Source organism: Pecten maximus, chromosome 9, assembly GCF_902652985.1.
Source record: "Pecten maximus chromosome 9, xPecMax1.1, whole genome shotgun sequence".
In the NCBI taxonomy this organism is placed as follows: Eukaryota; Metazoa; Mollusca; class Bivalvia; order Pectinida; family Pectinidae; genus Pecten; species Pecten maximus.
This window is the reverse complement of record NC_047023.1, coordinates 27,648,571-27,665,503: the sequence shown is the minus strand read 5'-3', so window position 1 is coordinate 27,665,503 and position 16,933 is coordinate 27,648,571. Positions and strand designations below refer to the sequence as shown.

Below are 16,933 nucleotides of genomic sequence, written 5' to 3'. Positions count from 1 at the left end.
CTCTGGTGACATTAGACATCGCGTGCCATGTACGACGCACACAGTAATTGTAGGGTGATACGATTTGGAAATTTGAAATTGAATGATGCGATATATATATAACCTCAACATATGTACATGTAAGTCCATTTTTATCAGTATATCTTTGTTTACCGGAAGATTTAACTGCAATATGATTGCATGGCATTGCACATGGTCCAATTGATGGTGTGTGTAGATTTATTACATCACGATTCGTCACACTATATTATATGATCCCGAGAGTTAAATTAAATCGCGTTGATAGCTACATTGTTATGAATGTCGGGAACATTGGGTCTTAAAACAAATAACACTAAAATAAATAAAATCAAAGAAAGAAACTGTTCAAAAGTCATTTGTGAAATGAACACTTTATGGCCGATTATAACTGAACACAGAAAACTTCTCAGTACTACAAAATACCATACAAAAGATACATGTACAAAGTAGTGGAAAAGACTTCGAGCTTTACAGGAACAAAGGGAAGTAACTCTGATAAAAGAGATGACATCCAAGTGTTCCATGTTTTACCAATACATACTCAAATTCATAGATAGCCTCATCGTAGATTACATGTTCGATTTTCACCTCTCTTGGCGGTGTCCCTGGAATTCGAGATTGTGTAGTGTTTTGTTTTGTCAGTCATCCTCGAGTTGTTTTGGAGCCCCAATAGTTTGTTTATTTGTATCTAGAATATATATTAACAATAGCTTATTTGATTTGTTAATATGTTCCTACCGAGGGTTCTGACTATCATTATTCAAACTTGTACAAGGGCTCGTCACATCCCGTGCATAGGTATCTCCTTATCATTTCACGTGTCCCCGAGTATCAAATTTGATTGGAGCAGGGAATTATTTAAAGTATTACACCTCTTCTACAAAATCATTATGTATCATTTCTTATCTGTCGTCCAATGTTAGATTGATATTTTCCAATAAAATAAATTAGGATTTGTGTACAGTTAATAAAGGAGTTTTGTTAATATTTCATACGAAACACTTTACCTAACCTCGAAGTATAGATGGTACCAAAGTCGAATAGTACATGAGAATAAAGATGAGTTATTTAGGTGAATTCGGATAAATGGTATCAAGTAATTTTTGCATCACGGTCATCCTTAGCCAGAGTTTTACACATGTCTGGTGTCAGGGCCAGAGGAAACTCGGACTAGGTCATCATCGATACTGCGGCCCTACAGGAGCTCCGAGGGATCAAAGAAGGTAACTGACAGGGCGTTAGCTAGTGATTTCGTAGACAGAGTTGCAGTTGTCTCCCAATAACGACGATACGTAAGCGGTTTCTTCAAATATATATCTCTTCCACAGTTGATTTCAAACCTGTCAACGATATGGATGATGCAATTATTCTCCCTTCATCTTGTTTTAGTGAATGGGGTATCTATTTCAAATACCATTTATCCGTCTTCAATGTTTTTTAATATAATAAAATGTTTTGTTTTTCTGTATGTTATCCGATACACAGTAGCTCCTTGGACGACCCCCTATGTCTGCAGAGTTGGAATTTCTTCCTTGTTTAATGTACAGATAAGAATTTACTCACATACTGTATTTACAAACACCCATAAGTATCTCGCTTAGTGTGAAATTTCAACGTTAATATTACACAAACAAGGACAATATGTAAAATGTTTATGATCAGGTTTATGAAAACAGCAATGGCATTGACAATTATTTCTGTTTTATCAAAAATATACATTTTATGTCACGTTTTAGACTTTAATCTGGAGAACATATGCAGTATATAGCCATCTTCCTATCGGCAATTATATAATATCAGAAAATGGCTGATACACTGTTCAAAAAAGCATAACACAGGTCATAGAGTAGCACTAATTAAACTAGTTAAATGATAGCATTGTTATATATAAATATATTACACCATAATTTTACGTTTCAAAATGCAAATGTCTCTCCATTCCAAAAATTAGACTTTGGAATGGTGAAGATGTCATTATTCCTTATGAACACAAGTTACACTGCATCGGCGCCTTCTACCTCGGAACCCTGCAAGCCTTGCCGCCAAATGGCAGAAACAGGTGCGCGCGGGTCTGCTGACGTCACTATATCGTCTGGTGCGATGGGCGTCATACATAACACCTCCCGGCAGTCAGCGTTCTGGTTCGTTTGTCTGACCGCGGTGACGTCATGCCCTCGGACTGGTGTGGACGAATGGTTGGAATACAGTCCCCATTTCCGCATCATATGGTCTCGGATAAAGTTAATCGGTGTCTGTTCTGGCATCCTGTAACAGCTGTCATTCAACTTGGTATATGCATTGGGCATGCGTGGAGTGGACGTACTGTTTAACTTTGAGTGACGTCGCGGCCACGGAGACCCGTACGGCGTTCCGGTGATACGCTCCCGTTGCGCCATTTCTGTTGACTTTGTTGCAGACGGCGTTTCCGGTGGAATGTCAACGGAATTACTGTTGGCGGAAGGCGACGGAGAGGGACTGTGTACGCCTTTCTTTGATGGAGGGTTGTACTTAATACGAATCAATTGGTGGGTTTCCTTCCATTTATTGCATATTCTCAAATTTCGACGAAAGGCAAGCTGAAAAAGAATCATGTTATTATTAGAACATTCGAATACACGCGAGTTCAATGGAGATTGCCATGGTTGACATGCATAAACATAACGGTACGTATATAGGTACGTATCGACAATTGAATGATAATTTGTACTAATGAAGTTCCCATGAACTCACTAAAAAAGGGGGTTATGGACATGTTGATTTAAATCTAGAAAGGTATGGTTCTCCACTCCTGGGGAATCTGACCATGTTAACAAAACAGAGTTGGTTTGAAGCAGTTGTCCAGTAAGCAAAATAATTGTTCTTTATTCTTGAAGGATCGCGCGACATTTCCATGTTAACTGGAGTAGATATCCCGACATGGCTAATATATTTGTATTATAAAGGATATTATTTACACATACCCCACACCACAACATAAAAAAGCACATGTTGATAGTGGCCAGAAGGATGAGACTAGTGGCCTCCCAGCTCTTCTTGGCGGAAGTGAAGTGTGTGGCGCCGATCAGACAGGACAATGTGGTGGCGATAGTAGAGGGCGCGTACCACATACAACAGCACAGATCAGCCAGCAGTAACCGTCTCTCTCTGCCCAGCTTCTTATTGGTCAGGAACTATAAAGGGGAGGAAGATGAAATTCGGAAACAAGTATCAAACAAAGAGACATCATCATATGTAAAGTACATGGTTTGTCAAAGGTGTCTGCGAAAATTCAAGTTGATTTAACTTCGTCAATTTTCTATATCCACCAAAATTTTATTTTTTCAGTTCAAAATACAAAATCAAAGAAAGCCAAATCAAATCTTATCCCGATCTTTGCTGTTCACATTATAATCCACAAAGTTGGTTGCCATGTCGCTTATAGATTTTGAGAAACCTGGTTAAAAAGAATCTTAACGTTGGCCTCCGTATCGCCAACGGAAAGACAGCACCTTAGTTCGCTTCCATTTCATAACTGGATTTAATTGTATTCTAGCTCTTGATTATCATACTAATATGTCTGTGAAGTGATGTCTGGTTATTTGTTTCCACAGTTGGTACTATTTGACATTTAGTGTGTAAGATAAGTGGCAATGTACCGTTACTTGTACTTACCCATTTACAGGATCTGGCTTTTTTGTTAATGGAAAACTGGAACTGGCATATTTCACATTTCGTTGTGTCGGAGGTGCCGAGCCACTGTTCCAGACAGGACATGTGTAGCATACCCATAGATCCCGAACAGAAGCAGGGCGAAATTAGAGGTTGTTCCGAATCATCGTCGTGACAAATCCGACACACCACCACTCCATCACTGAAACAAAAACATATTAATATGTAAATTGAACAAATCCATCTCTAGAAAATCGAGGGAAGTCATTTTTCCAAATGTTAACCTAACCCCCTTATATACATACACTAGAAAGTTCCAAATAGCCTAGACCGCATAAATTCTCAAGTCCCTGTGTATACACCTCGACCGTAATAAATCCTCAAGTTCCTGTGTATACATCTCTACCGTAATAAATCCTCAAGTCCCTGTGTGCTGGCCCTGCAGGTAGGGCGTAAGAATCGTACCTGCTGCCCCCATTGCATGATCGTAAGAGGCGACTAAATTTGGGATATTATCTTTTCTCTTCTTTCTTAACAACTTTCTTCTTCCTAACGTCTCCCTTGACACTGCCTCACTTTTGGCCATTAGTTGAGCGTTCGCCCCCGTGAGAAAGGCTTTGGGTTCTGTCCCCTGGTCGAGACATACCAGAGTCTTTAAAAATGGTAGTTACTGCTCCTGCTTAGCGCTCAGCATACAAGGAGTGGGACGACTGGTTGGCCCGTTGTCAGTATAATGTGACCGGGTGGGGTGTCCTGCTGGGTGTCTTCGGCAGTATGCTTAAGTGAAGTAACACTATAAATCGGCAAAAGTTCCGGCCTATCACAAGGAGACTTAACACGAACATACCGCAGCCTCCCAAAACACACATACCCACTCACCACACGCATGCATGTCGCACGCACGGGAGGCCGTCCTTAAATGACCTTAGCTGTCAATAGGACGTTAAACAAAATAAACCAAACCAAACCAATCCCTGTGTGTACACCTCGACTGTAATAAATCCTCAAGTCCCTGTGTGTACACTTCGACTGTATTAAATCCTCAAGTCCCTGTGTATGCACCTCGGCCGTAACAAATTATCAGGTTCATGCGATCTTATTTCTTACCTGATGTCCGCGGGAGCGGGAAGCGAACGGTCAGCGATGTCCACAGAAATGACTCTTGACAACTTAGACTTGTTTTGGCTATCACGTGTCTGCTGGACCCAGCGCGAGGTCTGTGCGGCGGTCACACTTTCCTCTTCCTCTGTGTAGCTGCTGTTGAGGGTCACGCTCTCGCTACTTCCGTCACAGGCCAGTGGGTTTTCGTACACGTGTGGGACATCACCGCCGTCGCACGTGCAATGACCACCGCCCCTCCGATCCTGATCAGCATATCTATAGTCCTGGAGATAAGAAACCGTGAACAGTTAAGTTTGATTCTAAAAAACTCTACAAATCTTTTAAACCCGAACTTTGTTACGAACGGAAAGACTGATTAAAGGTTGGACGAAGGTTGAGTTCGGCCGGGTATAAGAAAATAAAATAATTTTCACAATGAAAATGCATGCCAAAAACATGGCATTGGCATTTTTTAAATAACTGTTATTTCCACACATTGAATTCATAGACATACCTGCAAACAATCGACGCTGTATGCCTTTTTTGATTGAGCATAACATGTAAGAGCTATCAGTTGACCAAAACTCCAATTGGAGACAAAACAACATGCATGTATCCCAACAAGAGAATCTAAGTATTTCATATTGTCCTTATAATGACGTGTCAGTGTATACATACACCATCAGTATACTACACTGTCAATATAATGTATACATACACCATCAGTATATTACATTATCACTATAATGACGTGTCAGTGTATACATACACCATCAGTATATTACACTGTCACTATAATGTATACATACATCATCGGTATATTACACTGTCACTATAATGTATACATACACCATCAGTATATTACACTGTCACTATAATGTATACATACACCATCAGTATATTACACTGTCACTATAATGTATACATACACCATCGGTATATTACACTGTCACTATAATGTATACATACACCATCAGTATATTACACTGTCACTATAATGTATACATACATCATCGGTATATTACACTGTCACTATAATGTATACATACACCATCAGTATATTACACTGTCATTATAATGTATACATACACCATCAGTATATTACACTGTCACTATAATGTATACATACACCATCAGTATATTACACTGTCACTATAATGTATACATACACCATCAGTATATTACACCGTCACTATAATGTATACATACACCATCGGTATATTACACTGTCACTATAATGTATACATACACCATCAGTATATTACACTATCACTATAATGTATACATACACCATCAGTATATTACACTGTCACTATAATGTATACATACACCATCAGTATATTACACTGTCACTATAATGTATACATACACCATCGGTATATTACACTGTCACTATAATGTATACATACACCATCAGTATATTACACTGTCACTATAATGTATACATACACCATCAGTATATTACACTGTCACTATAATGTATACATACACCATCAGTATATTACACTGTCACTGTAATGTATACATACATCATCAGTATATTACACTATCACTATAATGTATACATACATCATCAGTGTATTACACTGTCACTATAATGTATACATACACCATCGGTATATTACACTGTCACTGTCATGTATACATACACCATCAGTATATTACACTATCACTATAATGTATACATACACCATCAGTATATTACACTGTCACTATAATGTATACATACACCATCGGTATATTACACTGTCACTGTCATGTATACATACACCATCAGTATATTACACTGTCACTATAATGTATACATACACCATCAGTATATTACACTGTCACTATAATGTATACATACATCATCAGTATATTACACTGTCACTGTCATGTATACATACACCATCGGTATATTACACTGTCACTATAATGTATACATACACCATCAGTATATTACACTGTCACTATAATGTATACATACACCATCAGTATATTACACCGTCACTATAATGTATACATACATCATCACTATATTACACTGTCACTATAATGTATACATACATCATCAGTATATTACACTGTCACTATAATGTATACATACACCATCAGTATATTACACTGTCACTATAATGTATACATACACCATCAGTATATTACACTGTCACTATAATGTATACATACACCATCAGTATATTACACTGTCACTATAATGTATACATACACCATCAGTGTATTACACTGTCACTATAATGTATACATACATCATCAGTATATTACACTGTCACTATAATGTATACATACACCATCAGTATATTACAGTCACTATAATGTATACATACATCATCAGTATATTACACTGTCACTATAATGTATACATACACCATCAGTATATTACACTGTCACTATAATGTATACATACACCATCAGTATATTACACTGTCACTATAATGTATACATACACCATCAGTATATTACACTGTCAATATAATGTATACATACACCATCAGTATATTACACTGTCATTATAATGTAAACATACATCATCAGTATATTACACTGTAACTATAATGTATACATACACCATCGGTATATTACACTGTCAATATAATGTATACATACACCATCGGTATATTACACTGTCACTATAATGTATACATACACCATCAGTACATTACACTGTCACTATAATGTATACATACATCATCAGTATATTACACTGTCACTATAATGTATACATACACCATCAGTATATTACACTGTCACTATAATGTATACATACACCATCAGTATATTACACTGTCACTATAATGTATACATACACCATCAGTATATTACACTGTCACTATAATGTATACATACACCATCAGTATATTACACTGTCACTATAATGTATACATACACCATCAGTATATTACACTGTCACTATAATGTATACATACACCATCAGTATATTACACTGTCACTATAATGTATACATACATCATCAGTATATTACACTGTCACTATAATGTATACATACATCATCAGTATATTACACTGTCACTATAATGTATACATACACCATCAGTATATTACACTGTCACTATAATGTATACATACACCATCAGTATATTACACTGTCACTATAATGTATACATACACCATCGGTATATTACACTGTCACTATAATGTATACATACACCATCAGTATATTACACTGTCACTATAATGTATACATACACCATCAGTATATTACACTGTCACTGTCATGTATACATACACCATCAGTATATTACACTGTCACTATAATGTATACATACTTCATCACTATATTACACTGTCACTATAATGTATACATACATCATCAGTATATTACACTGTCACTATAATGTATACATACACCATCAGTATATTACACTGTAACTATAATGTATACATACACCATCGGTATATTACACTGTCACTATAATGTATACATACACCATCAGTATATTACACTGTCACTATAATATATACATACATCATCAGTATATTACACTGTCACTGTCATGTATACATACACCATCAGTATATTACATTATCACTATAATGTATACATACACCATCAGTATATTACACTGTCACTATAATGTATACATACACCATCAGTATATTACATTATCACTATAATGTATACATACACCATCAGTATATTACACCGTCACTATAATGTATACATACATCATCAGTATATTACACCGTCACTATAATGTATACATACACCATCAGTATATTACACCGTCACTATAATGTATACATACATCATCAGTGTATTACACTGTCACTATAATATATACATACACCATCAGTATATTACACTGTCACTATAATGTATACATACATCATCGGTATCGGAGGGAGTTGCCATTCTTCAACCTCTTATTGTCAGCATACAGGAGATATTTAAATCTGATACCTACATGTACTTCGTTTGGCCTTTTTCAAAACTGTTGTTTGATGTGAAAATCATTAAACGGATTGAAGAGTCAGTCGGCAGAATGTGATTGGCTAAAGGAGATATATACCTACATTTTGCTACGTCAGACAAAATTAGTCCGAGTTTCCTCCGGTCCCAACACCAGATTTTTTTTACTTTCTCTCAATTGTGATGGCCCGAATGTCATTCTATCTCAGATCTGTCTATAAACGTCACCCTTAAAACGCGTGTAAATATACATATCTAAAAACATACTTCATATGAATAAGATATCTCGGGGAACCTTGGCGCCTACTCTAACAAACTTAGAGGATATCACGGCGAAAATCTTATGACGGGCGTCGTGTCGGTTGAAGTATCTTGGCCTCCACAATTGAATGAATTTTCCCTTCTTTCCCCTCTTCATTTAATCAGTGAAAACTACGTATGAAGTTCTTTTGGTTTGGTTTATTTTGTTTAACGTCCTATTAACAGCTAAGGTCATTTAAGGACGGCCTCCCGTGCGTGCGACATGCGTGAGTGCGTATGTGTGTCCTGGGAGGCCGCGGTATGTTTGTGTTAAGTCTCCTTGTGATAGGCCAGAACTTTTGCCGATTTATAGTGCTACCTCACTGAAGCATACTGCCGAAGACACCCAGCAGCACACCCCACCGGGTCACATTATACTGACAACAGGCGAACCAGTCGTCCCACTCCTAATATACTGAGCGCCAAGCAGGAGTAGCAACTACCATTTTTAAAGACTCTGGTATGTCTCGGCCAGGGGACAGAACCCAAAGCCTTCCTCACGGGGGCGAACGCTCAACTAGAGGCCAAAAGTGAGGCATTGTCAAGGGAGACATTAGGAAGAAGAAAGTTGTTAAGAAAGAAAAGAAAAGATAAGATCCCAAATTAGTCGCATCTTACGATCATACAATGGGGGCAGCAGGTACAATTCTTACGCCCTACCTGCAGGGCAAGTATGAAGTTCAAAAAAAGATATAAGAAAAACTTTCTTAGACATTTTGTTAACAAATTATCAAAACTATGGATCAATGGGTATATGTAAAGCTTGAGAAAAGTCCCTCCAGTACTCCTCAGTAAATAGTGATAGCAAAACTGTCAAAATCTGAGATGGACATTTCGTTTTCCCGATCGGACTTAAAAATGAATGAACACAACTAAGGACCGAAGGAAATATCCGTGTTAATGGTTCAGAAAGATTCCCTTGCACTTCACAAAAAACGCCGATAACAAACTACAACTACCAAAAGCGGCCATTTTGTTTTTCCGATCGAACCCGAATTAAATGGGCACGACAAAGGATCAAAGGGAACCTACTTATGAAGTTTGAGAAAAATCCTTCCAATACTACTCAAGAAATATAGCGATAACAAATTTTAACTATCATAATCCAATATGGCCGCCTGGTGGCCATTTTGTTTTCTGGGGCACAACAAGGGACCTACATGTATGTATGGGAATATACGTGAAGTTTGAGAAAATCCTTCAAGTACGTATATACTTCTCAGGAAATAGGGAAACAAAAGATTCGTTTACGGACGGACGGGCCACAAACGAATGCCGACAAATGCCGGTGTTCCTCAAGGCTCGGTATCAGACCCTCTTTTATTTATTCTATATATAAATGACATAGCCGATAACTTTGAAAAATTATGTAAATTATTTGCAGATGATACTTCCTTACTCTACTCGGATACCTCACCTCAAATCATTGAAATAAAGATAAATAGCGATCTAGGTAAAATTAAACACTGGGCAGATAAGTGGTTAGTAAATTTTAATCCTGCTAAGACGGAGGCATTACTTGTTTCCAACTTTGAGCTTGACCATGTTATTGAAATAAAGTTTAATAATGTAAATGTTGACTTTGTAGAGAATCATAAGCACCTAGGAGTAATATTAAATGAAAATTGTAAATGGAGTTGCCATATTGAAAATATTTGTAAAAATGTGTCAAAACAGGTAAGTGTTTTACGAAAACTGAAGTATGTGTTGAACAGACGAACCTTAGACAAAATTTACAGGTCATACATTCTTCTTTTATTAGAATATTGCTGTAAAGTATGGGACGGGTGATGCGGACAATTTAGAAAAACTCCAGCTAGAGTCTATTCGTATAATTACTGGATTACCTTCTTATACAAGTAGGGAATCATTATATTCTGAGTACACTAGAATCATTAACAAATAGAAGGAAAAGGAGAAAATTACAACTTTTCTTCAAAATTCACGCTAATCTAACGCCGAACTATCTTACAGATTTACTTCCTCCTTTAGTTTCGCAAAATACACAATATAACCTCCGTAATGCTAACAACTACTGTTTACCTAATTTTAGACTTCATCTTACTAACACTTCTTTTTTTCCCTCTACTATTCGACTTTGGAACAACTTAGAACTTAACACAAGTGCAATCAATGATTGCGAAAGCTCACCGGCGGCAGCAATCACACTATGCATTCATTTTTTATGTATGTATAAGCATGTCATTTTGAAATTTTATGTCACATAATATCGCTCCTAGACCTCTAATGGATGTATAAACCAAATAAGAAGGGTGTGGACTTACTTGTTTAGTTGTAAGCTTTTCAAAACTAACCCCCAAAATCTTTAAAGTGAGTTTGTGTGTCAAAAAAAGTAAGTCCACTAAATAAATGTAGTAAAATGCCAAAATGCCAATTTTTTTCTGTATGATTTGCCACAGCATCACTCCTGGATCTCTAATGAATGTATAAACCAAATTAGAGGGGTGATAGGTGTATACTTTTGGACTTACCCCCAAAACTTCAAAGTGAGTTTTGGTGCAAAAAAAGTTAAGTCCAAAAAATGGTAAAATGCGAAAAAATCACAATTTTTTTCCTGCATGATTTTGCCATAACATCACTCCTAGACCTCTAATGAATGTATAAACCAATTTAGAAGGGCATGAGGTGTATACTTTTGGACTTACAAACTTTCCAAAAACTGACTCCAAAAACTTTAAAGTGGGTTTTGGTGCCAAAAAAGTTAAGTCCACAAAATGGTAAAATGCGAAAAAATCACAATATTTTTCTGCATGATTTTGCCATAACATCATTCCTAGACCTCTAATGAATGTATGAACTAAATAAGAAGGGCATGAGGTGTATACTTTTGGACTTTTTAAAGCTTTCAAAAAACTTACTCCAAAAACCTTAAAGTGGGTTTTGGTGCCAAAAAAGTTAAGTGCACAAAATGGTAAAATGCGAAAAAAATCACATTTTTTTCTGCATAGTTTTGCCATAACATCACTCCTAGACCTCTAATGAATGTATAAACCAAATAAGAAGGGCATGAGGTGTATACTTTTGGACTTACAAGCTTTCCAAAAACTTACTCCAAAAACTTTAAAGTTTTGGGGTGGGACGCCGACGCCGACGCGGACGCCGGGGTGACAGCATTAGCTCTCGGTTACTCGTAACCAGTGAGCTAATTAGACAGAGCATGTCAGTCTCAGTATTTAAAGACACTCTTCGTAAGCTTAACTTACATAACTATTCCTATTTATTATTTGATTGGTGGCAGGAAAACTAATATTTTGCATGCCAGATTAAGATGTAGATCGAGTACTCTAAATGACGACTTATTTCATGCTAATTTGATTGATTTCCAAATTTGTCAATGTGGACACTATATAGGAAATGCTTACCATTTCTTCTTTAATTGTAACAAGTATGTAGATCAGAGAGTAAAATGGTATCGCGAATTAAATGAGTTCATCCCACTAGAACTGCAACTAATATTACATGGAAGTCCTGATTTTTACAAAAGAAGAAAACGAAAAATATATCTGCACACTTAGCAATATATTCGTGATACAAACGGATTTTGATTTCTGTATCTCCCTCCGCACTATTCTTCTCCCTCTATCACTCCCTCCCTATCAGCTCTCTTTCTCTTCCTTTAGTCAACTATGTCCCTTCAATTATATATATGTATATAATACTATATAACTAACGACAGCGTCTTTGATCTTTCTCGATTCATATGGCATTTGTGAAACGGATATATCAGAAGGAAAGGAAAGACAACGATGAAAGCAAAACATGGCATGAGATATGATGAACATTGAACAGCTGAAAGTATGGAATAGTGTAATGTCAACAAATGTCAGCTGAGTCGAGAAAGATCACTCACTCTGTCTAAAAATAATATTTTAAAACTTTCATGTTAAAAATGTTCTAATTATTATTCAAAAATAGTAAATCAGATTGTAAATGAAGGAGACTTCTTAATGCTCTTCCTCTGTTTCCCTCTTATTATCACCCTATCTCTACTCATATTTTCAAAAATGAAATTACTTTACGTAAATTCAAATGTCATCTTGTGTAAATATTTGAATACAGAGTCCGTCACCTGGTAATGGTGGACTAAATTATGTGCTTATTAATTTTATTGTCAAATAAGCAGTGTCCAAAGACTGCAGTTTAATACGATTGTACATAGGCACTTGGCACGAATTCCCAACCCCGCTGTCCATACCTTTTATACGTAAATTGTAATTCGTGTATATAATGGACCGTGATTGGAAACTCGTATCAGGTCCCTGCGGATCTTACCTGCTGATCGGACGAGTCCCCATCCTCTCCGATACCACAGGCCATTAGGTAGGACCCATTGAGTGTACGGCTCAGATTCTTGACGGGACCGTCACGGTTACATCCCGGGGGTGACTCCATCACTGTCCAGTCTCGATTGTCAGACTGACCGTTCCCGATTGTCAGAATGACTACAGACTGGTCCAGATACCAAGTGAGTTCGCTAAGCGCGAAGGTATGATATCTACTCAGTCACTAGGTAAGTAATTTTACTTATCACTGGCTAAATGAGACCGCCAGGTACATGCGGAACCATGGTAACGATACCGACAAGGCTCGAGTCACCGTGAACTGGTGCTAACTGACCATTTCCGTTGCATTGTATCAGATTAAGTTCATACCTTATTAATTGTAATATTGTCGGAAACGACTATAACAGTTATACCCAGTTTTCGAATCCCTTTGTCACTCAAAACATTAGTGATTTTATTGTTTATTTGAACAATAACATATACTTTGAGTTGACATTTTGTAAATTTTGATCCATGCACAGATCAACATATTTTTATAGTCATATAATCTATGAAGGCCAGATATATTATATCTGTTCACGTAAAAAAATCACCGAACGCGTTAGAAACGTTTAATATTATTATGTCGGTCTCGTTACTAGAAATTCTCTCGTGGGCTCATTGCTTCAGCTGAGAAATATATCTTTGTACAATATATAGTTTGAATGCTTGTTGTCTGTATTGTATTGGTGTGTTTTTTTGTTTGTTTACAGTTCTTTTCCTTGCGTTTATAAAAACTACACATGACTGCTTTTCTTAGTTTGTATTTCGATGTTTTTAAAATGACCTCTTAGATGAAAATGAAAGCATGACCATTATTAAACCTATAATCATGTACTAGCGCATTTGCTTCTGTATTTATATATATAATGGTGTAGGAACTAAATACATATGTATAGACACTGTACGTACATTATGTACAGTAATGAATGAGATGTTTAATATAAAGGTCACACATTATGGTGTGTATGCATAAGTATGATCTGTAAGGAATGTCTAATATGTATGGTCAGATTATGCAGTGTATGAAATATTAAATATGAATGCTCAATACAGATGTACGATATGTATGAAATGTTTAGATGGATAAGGTGAAGTACATTGTATGTTATAGTATACCAAATATTGTCATGTGTATGTATTTGAAAACCGAATGAAAACATAAATTAGAAATAAATAGTTTGAATGCAATAAGTTTATATATAACACAATGTCCGCCGATACTGTCTAATTTTAGGTCGTTAGTTGAACGTTCGCCCCTGTGAGGAAGACTTTAGGTCATGAAGTCTCAAAAATGATAGTTTTCTACTCCTGCTCACATGGACTTGAGAATTTGTTACAGTCTACGTGTATTTGGACCTTCACTAGTGTGTATCACAGGGACTTGAGAATTTGTTACAGTCTACATGTATTTGGACCTTCACTAGTGTGTATCACAGGGACTTGAGAATGTGTTACAGTCTACATGTATTTGGACCTTTACTAGTGTGTATAGCACATGTTGAGACGTTTTGGGGGCTAGATTAAAATTCGGTAAAAATGACATGTAGACTGTAACTAATTATCAAGTCCCTGTGCTGCTGCTCGCATAACACTCAGCATTGACTGGGTGGGGTGTCCTGCTGGGTGTCTTCGGCAGGAGACAAACACGAACATACCACAGCCTCCCAAACACTCTCATCACACGCATGCATCTCTCATATGGCAAGTCAACAGGGTCACAATTCTGAGTGCCTAATTCCTAGTGTTTATATTTCACCCCATTCGTCGTTGTTATAACACAACGTCTACTGTTAACCCCTCCATTGTATCTACTTTGTATTTCACTTTGCCAAAGTCCTAAATTGCTTCCGGCATGTCGCTTTATTAGTTTGTTCCAATCTAACTAGTCTAACCGTCCAAATTACATTCGGTTACTTTGTTTTTCATACTGCAATACATGACTCAATGTGTTTAACGGTGTTGTCTTTAAGGTTCCTGTTTTCATCGACTTTCAATTACAGCAGTAGAAAAAAATTGTTGTTTAGACAACTAGGCCTAGTTAATTTTGTCAATAACAACTACACTAATGGGATATGGAATGAATTCGAAACATAGCTCTCTGCCGCACGCAGGTCAAAACTTATTATCAAAGGTACTTTTGTGCAAATTCCCAACTGACAGTTCATGAACCGAGTTTTATCTGGCTTGACGAGACGTCAGACAATTTAAAGATGCTACCGCGCCGACTGCTTGTCACAAAATGTATTTATAAATCGATACCCAAATATATCTAACACCAAAAACGAAAATAATTAATAACAATGTCCTAAAAGTTTAATACGACAAAGTTTCTTAGTACGCAATTAGTCACAATTTGAATTAACAAGATAAGCTCGAGCTTTTGGAGGGTGGTAATAGCACTAAGCATGTAACGTTTGGTATTCTAACGGAAAGGTATGGTGGCTCGTTAGGGCCAAGTATCAAATCTCACATTCTCGACCTTAGGTCGAAAACGCGAGAATGCGAAAACGCGACGGCGAGAGTGCGAGATTAATCTCGCGTTTTCATATTCTCGCCGTCGAGTTTTCGCATTCTCGCGTTTTCGACCTAAGGTCGAGAGTGCGAGAATTGATACTTGGCCCTAACGAGCCACCATAGAAAGGTGTTGGGTGTATGCCCCACACATGTCCGATAAGATGTCTGGCGTCGTCTGTGTTGGCAATAGATGATCAGAGGAATCTCGGGCTTCACTTCAGTCCGTATATCTTAAGACTACTGTTTCACAGCTTAGACTACTGTTTCATGTTTACCTCCGTTTCACAGATTCAGTCCGTATAGCTAGGACTACTAGAACAGATTTTGGCCTTGAGCATGAAACTACAAATTCTCCATTGTAAGGTAGTTAGCGTGAGTTCAGTCCGTATAGCTAGGACTACTGTTCCATGTTTACCTCCGTTTCAGATTCATAGTCCATATAGCTTAGACTACTGTTTCACGTTTACCTCCGTTTCAGATTCATAGTCCATATAGCCGTTTCACGTTTACCTCCATTTCACAGAAAGTACTTTGTTACTCAGAATAAACATGGGCTAAAACATTGTACAAGCAGTTATATCATCCGGGATTCCAAGTTGTTTTTTTCTGCATCAGATTGGAATATAAGGTTTGATTTTTAATCAAATAAGAACGTCTCCAGGATGTAGCATTGATTCAATTCTTTGAAAGCTTCTCCTACATGTAACCTCCTTTTGTTGCAATGTCGATTCTTCAAATTCTGTCCACAAGGACCTTAGAATTTGTGAAGTCTACGTATATTTGGATCTTCCCTAGTGTGTATTGCACATTTTCAGACATTTTGGGGGCTAGATTAAAATTAGGTAAAAATGACACCTCTCTGGAAGGTTCAAATACACGTAAACTATTATAAATTTTCAGGCCCCTGCGATTCTATTAATTTGGTCTACAATGCTACAGATACCAAAATTGAATTTCTCTTTGAACTGTCAAAACCAAAATTGAATTTCTCTTTGAACTGTCAAAACTTTCAACTTCCGAGAACTCTTCCTATGTGAATTGAAATTATATCTCCCTATACAGATGCATATGT

The 16,933-nt window shown here is 36.9% G+C and overlaps 1 protein-coding gene across 1 annotated transcript; it reads right to left on the bottom strand.

The window, feature by feature from the left end:
* Window positions 1-1,667: 1,667 nt before the first annotated feature.
* LOC117335242 (E3 ubiquitin-protein ligase MARCH8-like) lies at window positions 1,668-13,515 on the bottom strand. Its single transcript, XM_033895244.1, has 5 exons — window positions 13,295-13,515; window positions 4,777-5,054; window positions 3,673-3,871; window positions 2,982-3,191; window positions 1,668-2,597 (listed from the first exon to the last, which is right to left on the bottom strand). Exons 1-5 carry the CDS (start codon window positions 13,412-13,414, stop codon window positions 2,016-2,018), a joined length of 1,389 nt encoding a protein of 462 aa, XP_033751135.1. The 5' UTR covers window positions 13,415-13,515; the 3' UTR covers window positions 1,668-2,015.
* Between the last annotated feature and the right edge of the window lie 3,418 nt (window positions 13,516-16,933).

Coding starts and splice junctions, on each gene's coding strand:
- LOC117335242 (XM_033895244.1), bottom strand. CDS start 13,414: ATGGAGTCACCCCCGGGATGTAACCGTGACGGTCCCGTCAAGAATCTG. Junction 5,055..13,294: donor GGGACTCGTCCGATCAGCAG/GTAAGATCCGCA, acceptor TCTTATCTCCAG/GACTATAGATATGCTGATCA. Junction 2,598..2,981: donor TTTTTATGTTGTGGTGTGGG/GTATGTGTAAAT, acceptor ATTCTTTTTCAG/CTTGCCTTTCGTCGAAATTT.